This window comes from Physeter macrocephalus, chromosome 9 (genome assembly GCF_002837175.3).
Source record: "Physeter macrocephalus isolate SW-GA chromosome 9, ASM283717v5, whole genome shotgun sequence".
Lineage (NCBI taxonomy): Eukaryota > Metazoa > Chordata > Mammalia > Artiodactyla > Physeteridae > Physeter > Physeter macrocephalus.
In genome coordinates, this window is record NC_041222.1 from 9,477,168 (window position 1) to 9,497,208 (window position 20,041).

The 20,041-nt window shown below is 48.4% G+C and overlaps 1 protein-coding gene across 1 annotated transcript in view; it reads right to left on the reverse strand.

The window, feature by feature from the left end:
• Positions 1 to 20,041, reverse strand: part of PAPPA (pappalysin 1) — a 267,788-nt gene that overhangs the window by 80,913 nt on the left and 166,834 nt on the right. The window contains exons 11-14 of the mRNA XM_024126382.2: positions 12,878 to 12,991; positions 11,791 to 11,926; positions 9,577 to 9,790; positions 2,164 to 2,332 (exon numbers count right to left, since the gene is read on the reverse strand). Of these exons, the coding sequence (XP_023982150.1) occupies positions 2,164 to 2,332; positions 9,577 to 9,790; positions 11,791 to 11,926; positions 12,878 to 12,991 (633 nt within the window). The remainder of the gene's footprint in view (positions 1 to 2,163; positions 2,333 to 9,576; positions 9,791 to 11,790; positions 11,927 to 12,877; positions 12,992 to 20,041) is intronic.

The following is a 20,041-nucleotide window of genomic DNA, read 5'->3' on the forward strand; positions in this document are numbered from 1 at the left end:
CAGGCTACGGCGCAGGCTCTTGCCGGGCGCCCAGAGATCAGCGTTCGGCGTTTTAACCCGAGCTCCCTTTCCATGATCCCAACAACTGTTTGAAGGAGGTGTTTCAGTTCCCACTTTACAGCTGCAGAGACTGAGGCTGAGAGACATGAAGTGATTAGCTCCAAGTTACACAGCTGGAAGAAAGGATGCGTGGGAACTGAGCCCAGGCTCTTCACTGCTGTCTACAGAGTCTCTCAGATCATCATTTCCATCCTGTTGCTGAGAATCTTAAGACTCAGACCTCTGGGGGCCTGATGGCTTCTTTCACGAAATAGCCTCTGAAACACGGCACAGCAGTGGGACACTGGCTGTTGATCTTTGTATCTTGTCTTGGCCCTGGAGGAGACTGTGTGTTTCATCCTCTAGTGCCTGGCACAGAGTGGGCATCGCCAGGGGAGACTGGAGAGCCGGATTTGGTCCTCTGTGCTATGAGATCGTGGGAAGGTCCCTTTCCTTGAGTTGTCCCTTTGGCGTTGAACCCAAGGATTGCTCTAAGAGCCACTCCCTACTCGGAGATGTGATGGTTCAATAGCTGGGAGAGGTGGACGTGAAGAAGGAACGAGCCTGGGAAAATGAAAAAGGGTCGACAGGGATTTGACCCAAACTAGAAGACGGCAGGGCTAGGCGTGGAAGGGCGAGGCCATGCTACAGAGCCAAGGGAGGGGCTGGCATCCGGCACGGAGGCCTCCATTCAAGGAGGGAGCTGCCAAATCCCAGGGGATCGGGGATGCCAAACGTTGAGTTGGGATTTTAAAAGCATAGGACACTTTTCCTCCCTTAAGCACACATCCAAGGGAGGAGAGGTCCCTCACTGCCAAAACCAGCTTAATTGTTTCCACAGGACTTCAGACCTTCCGTGTCTGACACACAGAAGCAGGTGTCTGAGACAAGCAACTGAGGGTCCCAGAGGTCCCACGGGGACCGTGCACGCAGGTGTTCCCAGCAACAAGGAACGTGCCCTGTGTACCTGGAGCACAAAGTGGGAGTCCACTGGCAGGGCCCCCCCGAGAGGCTGCACCTGGAATCCCCAAATCTCAGGACTTAACTAACTGCCACTCCCCTCACCCACCCGAGACCCCATAGCCACACTGGCCGAAGCAACGTTCTGCTACATCTCAAGTCCACTCGCTGCCACTACCCTCGTGCGGGACTCATCCCCCTTCCACATGCTCTTCTGATGACTTCCCGATGGCTCTCCCTGCGGCCGGTCTTCTGCCAGACTCCAAGCCACACCCAGGTGGGCCACTGGAAGGACCTTTATCCACCATGATCTGACCACGCCACTTCCTTCAACAGCTCCCTGCTGCCCTAAAGATCACCCTCAAACTTCTGACCAAGCTAACAGGGCCTTGCACCAGCGCAACCTGCTTGCCCCTCCAGCCTCATTGCTTGGGTGAGTTCAGTAAAAGAAACACCTGTCTGCGGCGTGCTCCTTGTCACCAATGGGCACCCACAGACCATTCCTGCCTGTGCCCAGAGCCTGCCTCCTTCCCTCCCCACAACACGCGCCCCTCCGTCTGTCTCTCTAGTTCTCAGTTTTCATGTCGCTTCTTCCAGGGAGCCTTCCTTGACTCCCCCTGTGCTTCCACAACACCCTGCACTTCCCTTTACAGTGTTCAGCACACTGTGAGGCCATCACTCACTCATCTTCTGCTCGTGGTCACTGGTCACTAAGCTCCTTGAGAGGAGGAACTAGGTTTATCTCAGTGACCTTTTTTCTCTAGCACCTACTATAGTATCTGGTTCCCAGTGTGCAGATGTTTAAATGAATGAACGAGCACCTCACTGACAGAGGGTTCACCTCTTCTGAAAGCAGCCCGTTCGACTGTAGCAGAGTTCTGACTGCGACGGTTTCAGTCCAAAGTCCATGCTCAGCCCACGGTTTTCCAGATTTGCAACCTATATGGGGACTCTGGTCCATGTTGTATGCTCCTCTGCACAGGAACCACTGTCTCAGAAATCCCAGGTTGACTCCCTCATTCATTCAAGCCACACCTATTTATTGAGCATCTACTATGGGGCAGCAGTACTTTAAGTGCTGAGGAGTCAGCAGAGAGCAGGTTCCACATCCGCTCAGCCTTTCCTGGGCTGGAGAGGAGCTCTGAGCCCGGCACCTGCGCACACCTGGCTTTTGATCAGCTCATCATCCCGCTGTATCTGGAGCACGTAGCCCGTCCGGCAGCTCACGGTGCACTGGGCACCGTGGTAGCGGTCACTGCTGGAGCAGTTGAGAGAAGCGTTCTCCACAGCCAGCTTCGGGCAGTCAGCGGCCTCACACGCGAAGTGCACGCAGCTGAGGAGGAAAGAAACAAGAGGGTGAGTGGGCGCTTTCTTGCAGGACGACTGCACTCCAGCTGGAAGACAAAACCTCATGGGCTTCCTCTCCAAATCTCCGGAGGCTGAAACTGGAGACACAGAGAGTGAACAAGACTCTGGAGGCAGTGGTCAAAGTTTATCGCTAAAAGCACAAGTTATGGAAACAGACAAACCGGAGTTCAAATCCTACAGTTTGAAAACCTTATACGTTATGAATCTTCAAACCTTGCAGAACCTCAGTTTTTCCGTCTGCAAAATGGGGATCATTATGATTACGGCGAGTATTCTTTGAGTCTCTTATCTGCCAGGCACTGAGTTGAATGAAAACCTCTTCATATTTTATAATAGCACTCACTTCCGAGGGTCGCTGTGAGAATTAAATCAGATGGTTCAGCAAAAGCACAGAGTGGAATTCCTGGCACATAAAAGCACTCAAGGGCTTTCCTGGTGGTGCAGTGGTTGAGAGTCCGCCCGCCGATGCAGGGGAACCGGGTTCGCGCCCCAGTCTGGGAGGATCCCACATGCCGCGGAGCGGCTGGGCCCGTGAGCCACGGCCGCTGAGCCTGCGCGTCCGGAGCCTGTGCTCCGCGACGGGAGAGGCCACAGCAGTGAGAGGCCCGCGTACCGCAAAAAAAAAAAAAAAAGCACTCAATAAGTGGTAGCTAATGGTATGAATAAACCTATGCTCTATTACCTAGAAGCTGTCTAACTTAGGTAAAGTACATCACCTCTCTGAGCTTCAGTGTACTCTCAAATTCGGCCAACCTATAGGTCCATGAGGTTCAACTGAGGTACTGAAAGTAGAAGTCTTTTATAAACTGTAAAGTGACTTATGAATTGTTAGCAAAGTTGTGCAGAGATCATGCCATTCATCTTCAAGTCCGAGCTCCATGTAAGTTTCTACAGGAAGCTTTCTCGCGTCCCAGGCAAGCTCCCCTGCCGCACTGGGCCCTCCTTTCTCTAAAAGCCTGGTCTCTTGCTTCATGCATTGAAAACACAGGTCCTGGGTGCCAACCATGTGCCGGAATGTGTGCTAACCCTTAAGGAAACGGAAAAAAACATAAAACCCCTGTGCTTAGGTGATCTTTCCCCTCATATTACCATCATGCAGACGCTTAATAACATGAGTGACTATTCACCGATTGCTTATATACATGAGCTCACCCATCCTCACAGCAACCCTATGAGCTAAGTGTTATTCATTTTACAGTTGGAAAAATCGGGGACGGCAAGATCAAGTTACTTGTTTAAGTTCCCATCCAGATGTGTGACTCCAAAGTCCTTGCTGTTAACCTCACCTCACACCTGGACTAGAACTTCCCTGAGGGTAGAGATAACGCCTGTTTCACCTCAGTATACTTCGCACTGCCAATAAAAATGCCTTGCATGAAATAGCCGTTTCCTAAATAGCAAGAAACAAATGGTGGCAGTGTCTTGCAGTAACTCTCAAGCACTTTGCAGACGTTGAGATGTTGATTTTGAACACTGAAAGCTTCCAGGAGGCAGTTCTCTCTAACTTGCCCCTCTGACTGTTGTCTAACACAACGCCTGGCACACAGTATGCACAGACAGCCAGGTTGCCATCCAGAGCCTCAAAGCTTTCTTTTTCCTGTTTCTATCCAGGACACGAGGAGCGGTGGGTGGTCAAACCAACTTAAGAAGAAATTCCCAACTTTTTTCTTGGTGCCAGTTTCCAGGATACCCCACTGAGGATTTGACAGGAACATGGTTACTCAGCCCCTCTCTCTAGCCCCTGCTCAAAAGTATGGTAAGAATTAAAGTGGGATAAGTGGGGTGGGAGGTGCGGGGGTGGGTGTGAGGCGCTAACATCTCTAAAACTTATCGCCAACAAATTCACTTTTGAAATACCCAGACAAGGGCAAGCCTTAGCTTCAGGTCTCAGACCCGCACCGATGTGAGCTTTGCAGTCTCCACATACCGCGCCCCCCCCCCCCCGCCCCCGCCGCTTTCAGAAATGCAGGGTGAGTGGGATTAAGTGACACTTGCTGAGCTGTTCTGATCCTCCGCCCTTTTCCTGCCCCTGACAGCCTCTGCGGTGCTCCATGTGGAGACTGTAGCTGTGGAGTCAACGCAGGGTCTTTGACACCAAACAATGCATCTGTTCACGTTGTGTAAGCGCTGGGGGAAAGAGCCACATGGTTCCAATTTAAATAGATTTACTCTGTAAGCTACCAGCTTCCAAGCCAGTCTTCTGACCTTTACCTTACAGTTTGGCCGTTCTCGCTCTGCACTCCCAGGAGGTCCCTGGGCTCCCAATCTGATGACCACCAGGGGGGCTCTGGGAACCCTTTTTGAAAGACAATGGCTCTGGGCTTCTCTGGGCTACGGGGCCATTAAGATAAAAACAGCACCCTCCCTCCTTCTGTGCTTATTAAGGTTCTTCTTTGTAAGAAAAGGATAAACTGGGAAACTTGGTTTCCTAGAATGGAAAGAACCTAGGGCTTGGGGAGTGGGCAAATTTGGGAGCCCCAGCTCTGCCATTTATCAGTTGTTTGATCTTGGAAAGTTATGTAACACCCTGAGCCTCAGTTTCCTCCTCTGTCAAGTGGAGGTGATAAAATGATCCACCTCTCAAGACTGTCAAAACCAGGGGACATGTCAGCCACTGGCTCATCCATTCAACACACTTGCCTGGGGCTCTCGCTGCGCAGCAGACACTGTTCTAAACACTAGGGCTACCGTGGAAGAGTCCTGTCACCGTGTGTATTTGAGGAGGGAGGACATGTGCCCCAAAAAAGTAATCGATAAGCTTGTTTTAGATAGTGATGCATATTGTAAGGGCACCAAACCCAGGTGACATTATAGAGGGTGGCTGTTAGGGGAGGGGTGGGCAGGACACTACACACAGAGGGGTCAGGGGAAGCCTCCTAGGGGACACCTGAACTAAGACCTGGATGAGACGAAGGGATTAGCCACACAAAGGTCTGGGGTGGAAGGAATTCCAGGCAGAGTGAAGGGCATGTGCAAAGGTCCACCACAGGTTGGAGGCTCAGCGTGTTTGCAGAGCTGAAAGGTCAAGGCATGAGAAATGCTTTCGCAGCTATGAAGCTCCATGAGAAGGCGGTCTCTCTCCTCTGGCTCTTTCTACTATGAAGGAAGACAGTCACTGGTCATATGAGTTACCTGACCAAACAGGTCTATGCTCTACTGGGGAGGGCAGCTTTGGGTCAATGAGACCAGTCAGTTTTCTTCATCGCAGGACTTCTCAGGACCTTGAACGTTCTACTGCACATGGTGGGTTTTCAGAAGGGACTCGTGTGCACATCATTTTCCAAGCTCTGATCACCTATCTTCGCGGCATGTTTCTGAGGACCGGTGTCCTCCAGAACACACCTTAGGGAATGTGGAGTCCCTGCTTTTTCGGCACATTTGTCTAAACCTGGCCTACAGAACAGGAAGGAAAGGGGAAAAGGAATGAATAGTAACAGGTATCGGCGGCCGTGTTTTACCTACATTATCTTCTCTGCATCTGCACCATAACTCCACGAGGTAGTCTTATTGTTCCCATTTTCGAGAAGAAGAGATTCAGACTAAGCGAGTTTAAACTGCTTGTCCAAAGGCACTCGGCGTGGACAGGATGCCAGCTCGGATCCGCCTGTCTGTCCCTAAGTCCCTCCTCTCCCCTTTGCTGTCCCATTAGTTGGAAAGGGTTGTGTGAACACATTGTCCAAAAATGATAAACATTACCCCAGCTGCCCCTCCCAAATAACTCCCTGACACAGCTCTGTCATTTCGGAAACACAAAAACAAAAATCAAAACAAGGGAAAACAAAACAAAACAAAAGGCTCTGCCTTCGTTAAAAAAAAAAAAAGGGGGGGGGGGAGGATTTCATACCAGTGATGGGCTGTCAATAAAAATAACAAAAGAAGGGGAAAAAAGAAGACATTCCTCAGAAGGGAGGAAAGTGGCTGATTGCCAGTGGGGGAAGGGACACAGGTAATTTTACCAATAAAATTCTCACAACCTGGGTGAAGGTGGAAACACCCCCTCTCTCCCCATGCAGAGATAATCAGATACTTATGAATTTTCTTTTCTTCTTATCCATATTTAATTCATTTACTTCGAGACTCAAGTTCCACGTAGAGGTGGGTCCTTAACTGATCCCAGTCGGCCCTCTAACTGCTGCCCCCGCGGTCAACTGAAAGGGCCCCCAGTCCTGCATAATGGGGGACAGTATGTACCCCTCAACCGGGATAGCGAAGGCCAGAGGTTAAAGGGCTGGTGAGGGCTCCTCTCCCGGCTCTGTCCCCTGACCCACGGCTTAACTTCTGTGGCTGCTTAGCTGCAATCATGCCATGGGCTGTGGAGACAATAACAGGCAGATTGTTTATAAATCATTCTGAGCTGCTCAGATGGGGACAGCCAGAAAGACAGCACGCTCCACACTGGAAAACGAAGGGAGAACTACTCTTGGCACACCAGCTTCCGGATGGCTAGAGAAGCGAGGCTGAGAGAATGATCAAGATAAGACTCGTTTTCCTGCCCAGAAACGAGGCTCCTGCGGGAAGGGACCCTAAAAGGCTCTTCGACCTTGCAGTTCTAGAAGCGAGCCGGTGACGTGGTGGGTGCAGCCCTGGGAGGCGAAGTCAGCAGCTGCGGGTCCGGCTGACCATGTGAATGGCCAGGTGAGCCCAGAGGGGTGTGGTCAGTGGGAGGCCACCTGCCGGCCAGAGCAGGTTCTCCCGTCCCACGTTGCCAAGCGGGACCGAGGACCTGGTGTTTCCAAATCCTCTGATGTGTTTAAGAGGAGGAAGAACTGTGGTCTCTAATACTTACTCTCCTGATAGTTAAATGCTACAACGAATTAAAGAAGAGGCTGAATGAGGGCCAAACAGACACACGTTGTTTGTGGCCTCGTAGGGCCTCCAGGACACAGCTGTTTTGACACCTCTGATGAGGAGGGAAGAGCTTTGACCTGCAAGTCCTGAGAACTGGATTCCAATGCCATTGGGTTCTGCATCCTAACCCACTGGGCGACTCTGGGAAACACTTCCCCCACCTGGACCTTCGGTTTCCCATCCTCAAATGAGGACGCAGAACCAAAGAATCTCTTCCAGCCTCGCAGCTTTCAGGGGTCAGGTTAGCGTCAGGACAAAACGATATATATAATAGATAATTTCAGAGCCCCTTGGAATGAGAACACATAGACTTTGATAATGCCAAGATGGCTGCATCTCCATCACTTAACTCAATCTCACTGACTAAATGCTCAGAAGTGAGCAGCCATGAAAAATCCTTTTCTCTCCTGGATGTGCCTGGTCCTGGTGGGCACAGTGTGGCTCTTAGGGGCAGACAAAGTGGGGTTTTACCTCCCATTGCCTGGATGGCCTTGACCCGCTCACTCTGTCCCTACCTCACTGGACAGGGGTGATAATGCAGCCAATGTGGGTCCCTTCCTCTTCCCTCTCACCCCTCCCAGTTCTCGAGAATCACAGACTGTTTGAACTGAAAGGAACCACAGAGAACACGGATCCATCGCCATCGTTATTTCACACGTGGGGAGACTGAAGCCCAGAGAGGAGGAGGGCCTGGAACGTTCTGCCCCAGTTCAGTGCTTTTCCACAGCAGGGCAAAGAACTCAGCACATACTTATTGATGGACTAGCTTCCAAGGTTAGACACTTCTTACTGTTTACTTCGGGCACGGGAACTGCTAATTAAGGATTCAAAGAAGCCAGTGCTGGGCTCAGTGAACTCGGGGATGGTCTTGGTGGCTGGCTAAGGATGAGAAAGCATCGCAGAGAAGGTTTGATGGATTTGCATTTTCCGTCGACATTGTTTCCCTGGGTTCTGAGAATGAACTTACTTTTATAGCCTGGAGAGCCAGGGATGAAAAAGCCCTCTCAGGGTGAAATACAACAATGAGTGATATTTAAGGAGCTCTTTTGCCTCCGAAGGATTGCGACAGACTTTGCACAACAGAAGCTAGAGACAGTGGGTGCAAAACAATGTGGGTTTTGCAACCACCTTTTGTGTCCTCTGTGGTAGCAGGGGCGTGGGAAAGGCTGGGGTCCCCCTCCCCACTCCTCTTTCCTGTCCTGCTCCCAGGTATACAGGTCGGGGCTGAACTGCCTTTCAGAGGGCCTCGCTCGGGGGGAGCCCACAGAGACCCTCAACTCTTTAAACAAATGTCAGAGATGATGTGGGACGCTGAACCAGTCCCTCCGCTTGTGAAAACCCAGAGGGTAACATGGAAGTTGTCCAAACATGGAAGTTTGGACAACCAGATGAGCTCCGAGGCTTCTCCCAGCTCAACTCTAAGAACTTTATGCAGAATTCTGTGCAGAAAAGCACCACCATCACATCAGTAAGTGGTGATAAATACTCTCTATCAATACATTATCTTTGCACAGTGCCTAATAGTTTGTAAGAGCACTTTTGCCTGCAGTGCACCACTTAAGCCTCACGACCACCCTATGGGGTAGATATTATCACCCGTTTTGATTCCAAAACGGATAACTGAGACTCAGAGCAGTGAAGTGCCTTGTCCAAGGACACAGGCAGGAAGGGGCAGATTCAGACCCAGGTAAGAGTATCATTAAAGCTCATATTCTTTCTAGGAAACAGCATCCTCTCTTAGCTCCAAACTAGGTACATTAACAGATGCCAGATCAAAGGTACTGATGGAGCCATGTCATGTAGTTAAAAGACAGACACCGAGACCACTGGGAGAATCTCTCAGGAGCTAGGTGTGGGGAAGACAGAGAGGTTTACCCAACCCTGAAATATACAGTGAAGTGGGGTGAAGCAAACAGTACTCCCCCAGCATCCCCCTAAATTTAGGAGGGTTATGGCTCTTGCCTGTGCTACTTAGGAAGCAGAACATTCCAGTATTTCAGAGCTGAAAGAGAGCTAAACCACCTCTCCTCTCTTCATTCAAATGAGGAGGCTGAGGCCCAGAGAGGGAAAGTGATGTTCCCAGGGTCATCCTGCAGGCCACCGTCAGCTCCGGGGCTGCGAGCCAGGTGAAGGAGGTCTTCTTTCCCCCACATAATTCCTGCTACCCTCCCTCACCCCTGGAATTCAGAGACGTGTGGGCCTCCCGAGCCCAAAGGCAGAGCTGACCAGAGGTCGGAGGATAGGGAAGGGAGAAACACACAGACTTTTCACTGCAACACATATGGCTGCCCGGTTCCAGAATCCCTCCTTGTCCACTGGGCAACAAAACGGCCCAGGGCGAGCCGACCCAGGGTGCCTTACCTCTGTTCGGCAGAGCTGTAGGTCTCCCCTCTCTGGCAGCTGCTCAGGGTGACGGGGTCAAAGTTGTCGAAGGAACGGAGGGCCACCCCCGAGATGGCGACCAAGGGTGAACTGAAGCTCACACGTACCGCCTGGCTGTGGTAGAAGGGCTGGCTGAGGTCGTGGACCACAGGGATAATCAGGGGATTGTTCCTGCAGCTCAGAACATGGAGGCCTGTCAGGGGAGACAGAGGGCCGAGGGGCCAGGCTCATTACTCACGGCCAGTCACGCCCTCCCCAACGGGCCCTTCCCGAAGCCCCCAGACCCTTTCATGTCACTGCACAAAAGCACCATTGGGTGGCCAGTGGGGATTCTGAGTTTGATTGAAAGTTTCTTTGTCTGCCTTTTTCTCTTGGTTCCAAATCTTTCCAATCCCCTTGCCTCACTGCCCCCTAAGCTTTCCCTTCACCTAATAGGGCTCCCAGCCCCTCCCCCTCCCCCAAATGGCCACCCCTTGGCCAAGCACCACTGGCCCTCACTTCCCTCCCACATCGCATGAGGGCTTGCTGGTCTAAGTTGCTAGTTTTCAGGCTGCCTTCCCGGTCTGTCATAAAAATGATGGAAATAATTCACAGAAATAAGTCATTCCCGCGGTAAAAAGCCTACTCTCATTTTTAATCTAGGAATCTGGGAGCAGCTCTTGTGAGGTAAGGACCTCTGTATCCATTCTGCAAAGAGGAGACAGAGAATCATGATCAGGAGGTGGCTTTCCAGAGGGATACAGAAAAGCAAGCCATACGAAGTCCAAGGAAAATCCAAACTTGCTTCACTCAGAAGCTCTCAGTTCTTTCTGGAAGTCCCCAGGCTTCAAAAAGGAAGGGGGGAGGGAGAGGGACAGGGAGAAAAGGTACCTCAGAAGGGGAGGGAAGGGAATGATGGGGTGGGTTGGAGTTCAGTAAAACTGAAGCTGGCTTTGGCGTTTGATGGACATCAGTTCAATTTTTGGCTTAGCCATTTCTTGACTATGTGAATCCGCCAAAGCCCTAACACTCACTCACTCAGTGCCTACCTCTGAAAAGTGGGATGATCCTAACCAGGTCCTGGGAGGCCTGCTCTTTTGGGACATGAGGCTCCCAGTCCAGCAGGTCCCCTTCTGCGGTCTACTGTCTTAGAGCTGCAGAGCCTCTGCAAGCGGTGCCAGGATGCTGAGGACACAGGACAGGAGACCCAGTGGGGAAGGACGTGTGGACACCCCAGGCATCAACTAGCAGGATCTAAGGACCTTCGCTGGAACCTGACTCTTCCCATCTCCTCTGAAAATCTCTCCACAGAGCCCTTTGTGATGCCAGGACAGCTATGAAAATATTTGCTTCTCACTTAGGGACATTTCCCAGGAATCCAGATAAATCCCGAAGGGTTTTCTTCTTCTTCCTTATTAACGTGTTCCCCCTTGCCTTGAAAACTAACCAAATAAGTAAACATAAAAACAAAACAAAACCCCTCCTCCTGCCTTGGCTTCTGCTTGACCCTGAAGTGACCCCCTGCATGCTTGCTTCCTACGGGTCTTTGAAATGAGCTCCCTGTGGAATGGTGCGGGCACAGCTTTGAAGCCTGGACTTCAGCACCGGCCTGGAATTTCAAACTCCTGGCCTGGCTGCCCAGAGGTAGAGGGGGCAGGGTGTCTGGGAAGGGTGGGAGGGGGTGATGGGACTTCCTGAGCGCTGGGTGTTGTGCTCTGCACGGGTCACAACATCTCAAGTAATGGCTCGTTTATTACCACGGACGCCACGGCTATAGGGTAAAGAGCAGCAGGTGATGATTCTGAAAACCTGGCTTCCCTGCTCTCTTGCTGGCTCCTCCCATGTGACCCGGGCCTCTCGATGCCTCTTTGGGTCTCGGGTGATGACACACACAATGGGAAAGAACCTTTACTCAGTCTCCTTCCCAAGGTCTTTTGAGGATCTCGTGGGATGCCTGAGGGTAAAGGCGTTGGGTAGAAAGGAGCTATTGAAAGGAGGACTTTGACACGAACCCCTATGCCCATACCGGTCAGATTCGGGCTTCTCTGGATACACAAACACATCCTGATTTGACGGCAACCAGAATGGCAAATAGAGAAGCAAGGAAGAGGAAAGGGGAGGAAAGAACTCATCCTCAGCCGATCTTCACAACCACCCACAGGCACATGCAGAAGCAGGTACCGAGGGCACGCCGCACCTGAGGGCAACGCTCACCTAGATCGTGGCTCTGGTCTTTGGTATCAAGCAGCTGGACGCTGATGGTTTCCTGCTTTTGATCCCCATAATAGGTCCCATCCGTCACCAGGTGGACAATGACAGCTGCAGCAACCATCGGCTGAGAAAAGTACGCCTGAAATGCAGACGACATAGGAGGCTCACTCGTGCAGCCAGGCATGCGGTGCGGAGGCAGCCACGGGGCGGGGGATTTGAGGAGACTCTTCCATTTCAGGAGCTGGACCACTTAGCACGGTCCCATGATGGGAACAGGTGGGCAGTGAAACCTCAGGGTGAAGAGCACAGGGCCTGAGGTCAGAGATTGTTCTAACGTTGGCTCTGCTCTTTCCAAGCTGTGTGATGTCCACTGGCGGCTGTGCTGCTCTGGGCCTAAGCTCCCTCACCTCCAAGTGATGGATACGTAAATAGCTACATCACAGGATGGCTGGGAGGCTCCAGTAAGATACTGATAATAAGGGGTCTGGCATACATGAAAACCACGCAAAATGGTACTTATTATTATTCATCACTTCTGCACGCTAACTAACCTCTGTACTACGTGCCGAGGAGACAAAGGTAAATAAGGTATATGCCCTTGCATTTCCGTGGACGGTGGAGTTCAATGTAGGTCAGTAACACACAAATCAAAACTTGAAACAATCACAATCCATAGTCAGGAAGATGGGCCCACAGACAGCTATGGAATACCATGGCACTTGACAAGAGCCATCCAACAGATGACCACACGTGGAGGACTAGAGGGGAAAGGACAGTCCCTTCTCTCTGTGGGGGTCAGCGAAAACTTCAAGGAGAAGGCAATTTAAAAGGCCTTGAACACAATGATGGTCTTCCAGGCAGATAAATGGTATCTAAACTCTTGGCCAAAATAAGAGTGACTGAAGGCTTCCCATGAGCAATTAAGGGAATCCATTCCAGGAAGCATCCCGCTGCTAAGTGTTTTCTTCTCTGTCCTTACAATTAACACCCTCAGTGGGGAGGCAAAACCATCTTGAGAAAGGGTCACAGGAGGCAGTGCCTCCTGGGGGCCACTGCTGGAGAATCTAAGGCTCTCAAAGCTTTGACTTACCCGGAGCCAGAAAGTGGTCTGAGCCAGCTGGGAGTACGGGTAGCTGATGGTGCAAGGGTACCAGGCATGCTGGGAAATGCCTTCACTGAGATCTATCACCTTAGTGCGACACACCTGGAAAAAGATAAAGGGAAACAAATGTTTTAGAGGGTCTCAGAGGTTGAGTTAAATTCAACTTGACAAAACTTTACTATCCACCTATTTTGTTCTTGACACTGCAGGAAGAAATAGGGATGAACCGACAAGAGTCTATTCCAGGAGCCCACATTCTAATGTAGAAGAGAAAATCTTTAATGTTATTAAGGAAAGGACAGATAACACGTGTTGGTGGTAGAGATGTCAGAGACATTCTCGTGGGGACGAGTCCTGGAAGAGTTGACATTTGAGTTGGGTCTGGAAGAATAGGGTAGCTACGAAAGGAAGGGCATTGCACATGCAGGGAATAGAAGCAAGGGCAGAGGAAAGCAGAAGCCCAGAATGATTAGTGACAAGCTGCCTGGTATAACGGAGCTTGGCGAAAGTGGCATCAAAGGCAGGCCTGAGCGCTTGGATCTCACAGACTCTTGAATACCAAGCAGACCACTTCAGAGCAAATCCGTAAATTGTGCTCAGAGCTATATTAATGACAGAACAAAGACTATGACAATGTGAGCATTTGCTTTCCCCAGAGAAAATCAGCTCTGCCATTTGTATAGATTTGCACATAGACACACACACATTCATTCTCAATGACAGATATAGCAAATGGTATTAAAAGAAACATGAAGCACGTATAGACAAGTAGTATTGTTCAAACTGAGGAGCACCTTGTGTATCCAAAGGTCATTTCATTCCACTGGTTCAATCATTCATTCCAATAACACTTATTGAGTAACTGCTATTTGCCGAGCACTCTGGGACAAGACGGCAGACGGGTCAGATGCTACGGAGCTCAGAGTGACAGGGTGTACAGACATTCATCAAGTAATCACATACGCATACATTACTATAAATTGTAGACTAGAAAAGAGCTATGATGGAAAAGGAGAGGAACAGCCGAGATGTTCTTGAGATTGGTCAGACTTTTTGCAGAAGGGCATCCCAAATTAGAGCTTTTCCTCGGATCTCTAATGTGGTTCCTCTCTCCAATCTTCCCCGGGGAATTTGGGCCTGTCATTCCATACCTGCGGGTCTCAGGCTACGGATCTAAAAAGTAAGGCCAACCTAAAGAACTCTAAGGTCTTATGAGCTATGAAAAAAAGGGAGATAATCTAATATCAATCAGGTAAAACAAACATACACATGTAAAACAAACAAAAAGAAAAGGAAAAAAATATATATATATACAAGGATCAAGACTATCCATTCCAGCCATATCTATAGTAGCAAAAGATTAGGGAGAGTTTGTATGTTCACCTGTTGAAGAAGGGATGAATAAAATATGATATATTCATATGATAGGATTCTGCAAGCAAAAGAATATTAAGAGGACTGAATGAGATTCAAATGTAGCAATGCTCCTAACAATATTTAACACCTGGTTCAGTATGGACCCTGGCCAAGCAAAATGGAAGCCCTATTTGTGAGTTCATAGATCTCAACACGGGCAGATTGCAAAAGCATAACATAGAGTGAGTAAAAAAGAACAAGATGTAAGTGCATTATGACGCTATTTATAAAAATCATGCAAAGCGAGACTACACCCAGGGATTCATATACATGAGTGTAGAAGAATTAAAAATAGCATGGAAAAGTTACACATCAAATTCACTTATCAAAGTCAAGCTGAAACACATGGCTGCACTGTAATCTACAACTGCAAGATGCAATGCTTTTTTTTAAAATAAACTTTTTGTTTTGGAGTAATTTTATATTTACAGGAAACTCGCAAAGATAATACCAAGAGTTCCATATATGCTTTACCCAATTTCCCTTAAAGTTAACATCTTCAGTTCATTCTTGAAACCTCAAATAGAAGAAGAAAAGCTTTTTGTCACCTGGGAAGTTCTGCAATGGTGAGCTGGATTAGAGACTTGGTTCTGGTTCAAACTCCCTCACAATTTGATGTGTGAGTGTGGACTAGTTATCTCCGCTCTGTGGACCTCGGTTTACCTTTCACATCTGAATCTTGGATTGGGTCATAGGTTTTCAAGGTGTTGCCTATGGATTCCTCCAGCTTGTCAGCTTGGAGGTGTCAGTCTGAGGGTCAGGATGTGAGAAGATGTACTTAGCTTCTGCTCCAGTGTTTCAACCACAGCATCTTCACTCAACTGTTTTATATATCAAGCTGCCTTGTAATGTTTCATAAGAGCTTCACTGCTTTAAAAACCTTGAAAAGTACTGAAACTTGTTCATTGCCAAAGTTTCCCTCCCCCCTCCCCAAGGTGTCTGTGGGTCCTGGAAATAGAGTATTAGTTTCCTGAACGTCACAGGTAACGTCCTAAGGAGAGTAAAAGTGCCAAGAATCAGCCATCTCACTGGCCAGGAATTAGGTGTCGGCTTCGGTTACTCACATCTCTAGAAGCCTAATACCGAGGAGACTATGGGTAAAACAAGCCACTTTAATGGGCTGGAAGACGTTTTTCAAGTTTATTTATTTTTTCTCGAAAACAACTGAGACTGAGCTCATGCAGATCTGCCAGTGGATTGTGTTACATTTTTACAACAGTGCGAGACTTTGCATAAACTATCTATGGCATTTGAAACGCAGGCCAGCAATTTGACATGTATCATTTTGGAATTCTTTCCCCTTGTGTTCTTAGCTGCCTGTCCCCCAGCAGAGAGTGGTGGAGCACATCTCTGAAGTGCTAGAGCAGGGGGCTTATCTCTGCATCTACTGCATTCACAGTCAAGAGAAGTCTCGGACTTGAACAAAGCCCTCTCGCTACTTAAACACAGTTTCCTCTTATCTTGTCAGCTCTATCAGCACTAGACAGGACTTCAGAGGAACATGCTGCTGTTATTTTATTCTCCTGGTTTCCTATTTAGTTTTGTGTTTGTTTCAGGCTGGCTGCGATCCTGACCAGGGACAGTCAAAGTAGATCAGAGAGGAACAAACAAATCCAGCTGAACCTTTGCCCAAAGCCCCAGCTGATCTTAAAACCATCTGTGTTCCCGGGGAGGTGCGGGGAGGCTGCAAACACTCACAAGCCCCCAGCTTTTACAGACCTTGCATGAATCTGCTCATTCAGCAGCCATTTATGGAAGACGTATGGCACACCAGGCTCTCTCTGAGAGGAAAAGAGCCTTGACTTTGGCCAAAAGGATGGTCACACACCTAAGTGTGATCCCAAGGTACCTGATTCTGTGGGGATGCCCTGCTTTCATCCACCCACTTTTTTGCACCTTCTAAAAAAGCAAATCCGATTCCATAAAATATTACTGAGCAGTGTAGACTTTACTGAACATTTTGTGGGGGAAACGAGCAGGAGAGTTACATCGCACACCCCACGTGGACTCAAGCTCTCACACCGTCACCCCAAGTTCCTCCTCACTCACCATGACCTTCGGCCAGTTTCTTCAGTGACCTTTCCAAGCTCTCCGACTCCCTCTCCCTTCCCAATCTGCACCTCTCTCAAATCCCAGGCAGAGACGGTCTGCTCTCCCTCCCACTCTCTGACACACAAATCCTTCACGTGATGTCAAGGGTTCTACCTTGCCGCCCCCAGCCCCAGAGATGTCGGGGGTGGGTGATAAGAGTAACCTTTTTAGCCTCTCTGCCATGCTGCTATGAACAAGATCTGCTCCTTCCCTTTACATCACTCACTGGTTTGTGGAATACATCACGGAGGTTCTAGAAACATATGGGCAGCCTCTAGGCTTCAGGTTCTTCTAGAAAGATAAGGAGGGGGTCTCCTCTAGCTGAAACTGATCTTTCCACACTGCCTACTCCCATGTTCATGGCAGCATTATTCACAAGAGCCAAGAGGTGGGAACAACCACAATGTCATCAGCAGATAAATGGATAAACTAAATTTGGTATATGCATGCAATGGAATATTATTAAGCCTTTAAAAAGAAGGAAATCCTGTCGTATATGACTACATAGATGAATCCTGAGGTTATTCTAAGTGCAACAAGGCAGTCACAGAAGGACAAGTACTGCATGATTCCACTTATATGAGGTATCTAAGACAGTCAAACCCATTGAATCAAACAGTGGAATGGTAGTTGCCAGGGGCTGTGGGGAGAGGAAAAAAGGAGTTGCTAATCAATGTATAAATCAACAGAAAGTTTCAGTTAAGCAAGATGATTAAATTTTAAAGATCTGCTGTACAACACTGTACCTATAGTCAATAATATTGTATTGTACACATAAAAACTTAAGGGGGTAGATTTCTTTTAAAGTGTTCTCATCACAATAAAATGAAATAAAACAAATATTGTTGTGAATGACTAAGATATTGATATTTACGGAATTATTGAATACATTAATAAAGAAATCATCCAGTGAAGGGGCAAAAAGAGAAATTCATGTAATGTTGCTAGGCAAAGAGCAGATGCGGTTGGGCTTGCAAGCACCCTCACTCAGGTCTTTTCAGGGTTGGAGGAGGAATTACCCAGCATCTTCTTGATTACTTCATGGACAGAGAACTCACTTCCATTTACAAACAGCCCAGTTTACCTTTGGACAGATTCTTCCCAACAGCCAGGGGAATATGTCTGGCTGCACTTTCTCCTACTCTTTTCTCTAAGCAGCAACACTTAACGCTTCCTTATTTTAGAGTTTTAGAGTTAGAAGCACTTAAATAGGTTATCTGCTGAGACCATTCCCTTTTCAGTGGTCAAGGGAGGGCAGGTGTCTTGCACAATATAAGACAGCGAGTAAGTGGCAAAATTAATATGAATGTACAAATTTCTCTGGTTCCCAGAACTGATGCCCTGCCCTCACCTATGTTCTGCACCCTCTAAATCCTACCTTTGTTGTGCAGAACCAACTCCAGTGAGATTTCTACGCCTCCCCCAAGAATTCATGGCAGGAATTCTGGTGCCCGTGTCGCTCTTCTTCTGCAGGAAGCCCAGCCCTATGTCTTGGATAGAAGCTGAGAAGGTCACTGCCTTTCATCCCCATCTTAGGGCCTGCAGGAACCAAGGGGCGAGCAACCCCGTTTTCCCCTTGACCTTGAGGGGGAAGGTCTCATCTTTAGCACACTCCCTTAGACTCTCTGTCATCTTCAGAGATATCTGTGCTTCCTTCAAATACCAAACAAGAGACACAGGGGACCTGGGCTGTTTCTGGCTGTCACTTATTAGCTGGACATCTCTCCCACCCTGTCTCCCCATCTGTGAGGTGTAGTGGTTGCCCCCGGCGCTTAAGGACACCCACAGTAATACTATCCACCAAGGTCTCACGGTCACAATATCATTTAATCCTCTCAATTACTCTGGGAGGTTGGAATTATCCCGTTTTTCTGATGAGGAAACGAGGCCAAGAAGCTTTAACTAACGCATTCAAGGTCACATATCCAGTTGTGCATGAGAACTGATGCCGGACTCCGATCCCTCCGATTCCACGTTCTGTGGACTCACTCACATGGCACCACGACTGTTGTCGTCTTGGTTAAAACCTCCACTTCCGCTGATGGAGAAGAGGGTACCGATTACCGCTCTCTTCGTCTCTAGTCACTCCACACGCTGCACTCTCCCTGCTCCAAAGGTCCCCATAATTAACTTTCCAGAGTGAAAAACTCATCACAGCGCCTTGCTACTTATCACACCCTCCACGGCGGTCCGCGGACCACAGGATGGACAATTTCCTAGACACGGCTTACAAAGGCCTTTGGGAGCTGGTTCCGGCCACATCCTCATGTTCACGGCCAGCTGCGCTCCTGCCTCACGCAGCGGGCAGGCATCCATGCAGCTACACCGTGGTGCTCGCTTCCCGCTGGACGACCCCCCCCCCCAACACGCCGTGGACTCCACCACTGTGATGCTGTGCCCAGATTTCCACCCCACTGCAGTGGACGGCCCACTCCGTGAAATACTACACACACTTCAAAGTCAGTCTCAAATATCAGCCCTCCTCAGAAAGCCTTGGCTCACCCCCCAGGCAGAATTAATCGCTCCCTCTGATGTGTCCATATAGTTCTTTATATATACCTCAGTTACAGCCCTTGTCAAGTTGGATTATAGTTGTTCAGAGCGCGGTCTTATCCCTTTAAACCCTGGAGGCTTCCAAGGTGAGAACCATGTTTTATTTACCCTCAAAGAGATCCTAGCAGATTGCCCAGCACACAGGACACAAGAGGTACCCAGTGAACAACAAAAACAATAGCAGCGTATGCCGTACCGACTGGCTGTTCTATGCTGGCCACTGCTTCCAGGACTCCATATGCGCGAGATCACGCAACCTTCAACTCTGTGAGATAGTACTGTTATTATACCCATTTAATAGATAAGGAAATATAAATATATTTATATTATAAATATAATATACCTATATTTACAATATAAATATAATATACTTGCCCAGCACACAGGACACAAGAGGTACCCAGTGAACAACAAAAACAATAGCAGCGTATGCCGTACCGACTGGCTGTTCTATGCTGGCCACTGCTTCCAGGACTCCATATGCGCGAGATCACGCAACCTTCAACTCTGTGAGATAGTACTGTTATTATACCCATTTAATAGATAAGGAAATAAAAATATATTTATATTATAAATATAATATACCTATATTTACAATATAAATATAATATACTTATAATATAAATATATTACAAATATAATATACTTATATTTATATTATATAAATATAAATATTATACCCATTTAATAGGTAAGGAAATATAAATATAATATACTTGTATTATAATAGAAATATAATATGCTTATACTTATAAATATAATATACTTATATTTATACTATAAATATATAGTATAAATATAGTATAAATATTATACCCATTTAATAGATAAGGAAATTGAAGCCCAGTAGTTCACCTAAGGTCACACAACTAGTTAGTAGAACCAGGATTCAAATCCAGGCGCAAACTCCACTCTTACCTGTACCTGCAACTTGAAAAGGGTCTGCCTACACATTGCTCACGGCTGTTCCGGAGGCTGGACTTGGGAATTTTTTTTGTTGCTTCTCCTGGAAGCCTCTTCAGCAGATAAAAGCAGGGCCTTACAGCTCTGCCCTGGGGTGGGGCTGTCGGCTGAAAGAGCCCAAGATCGCCA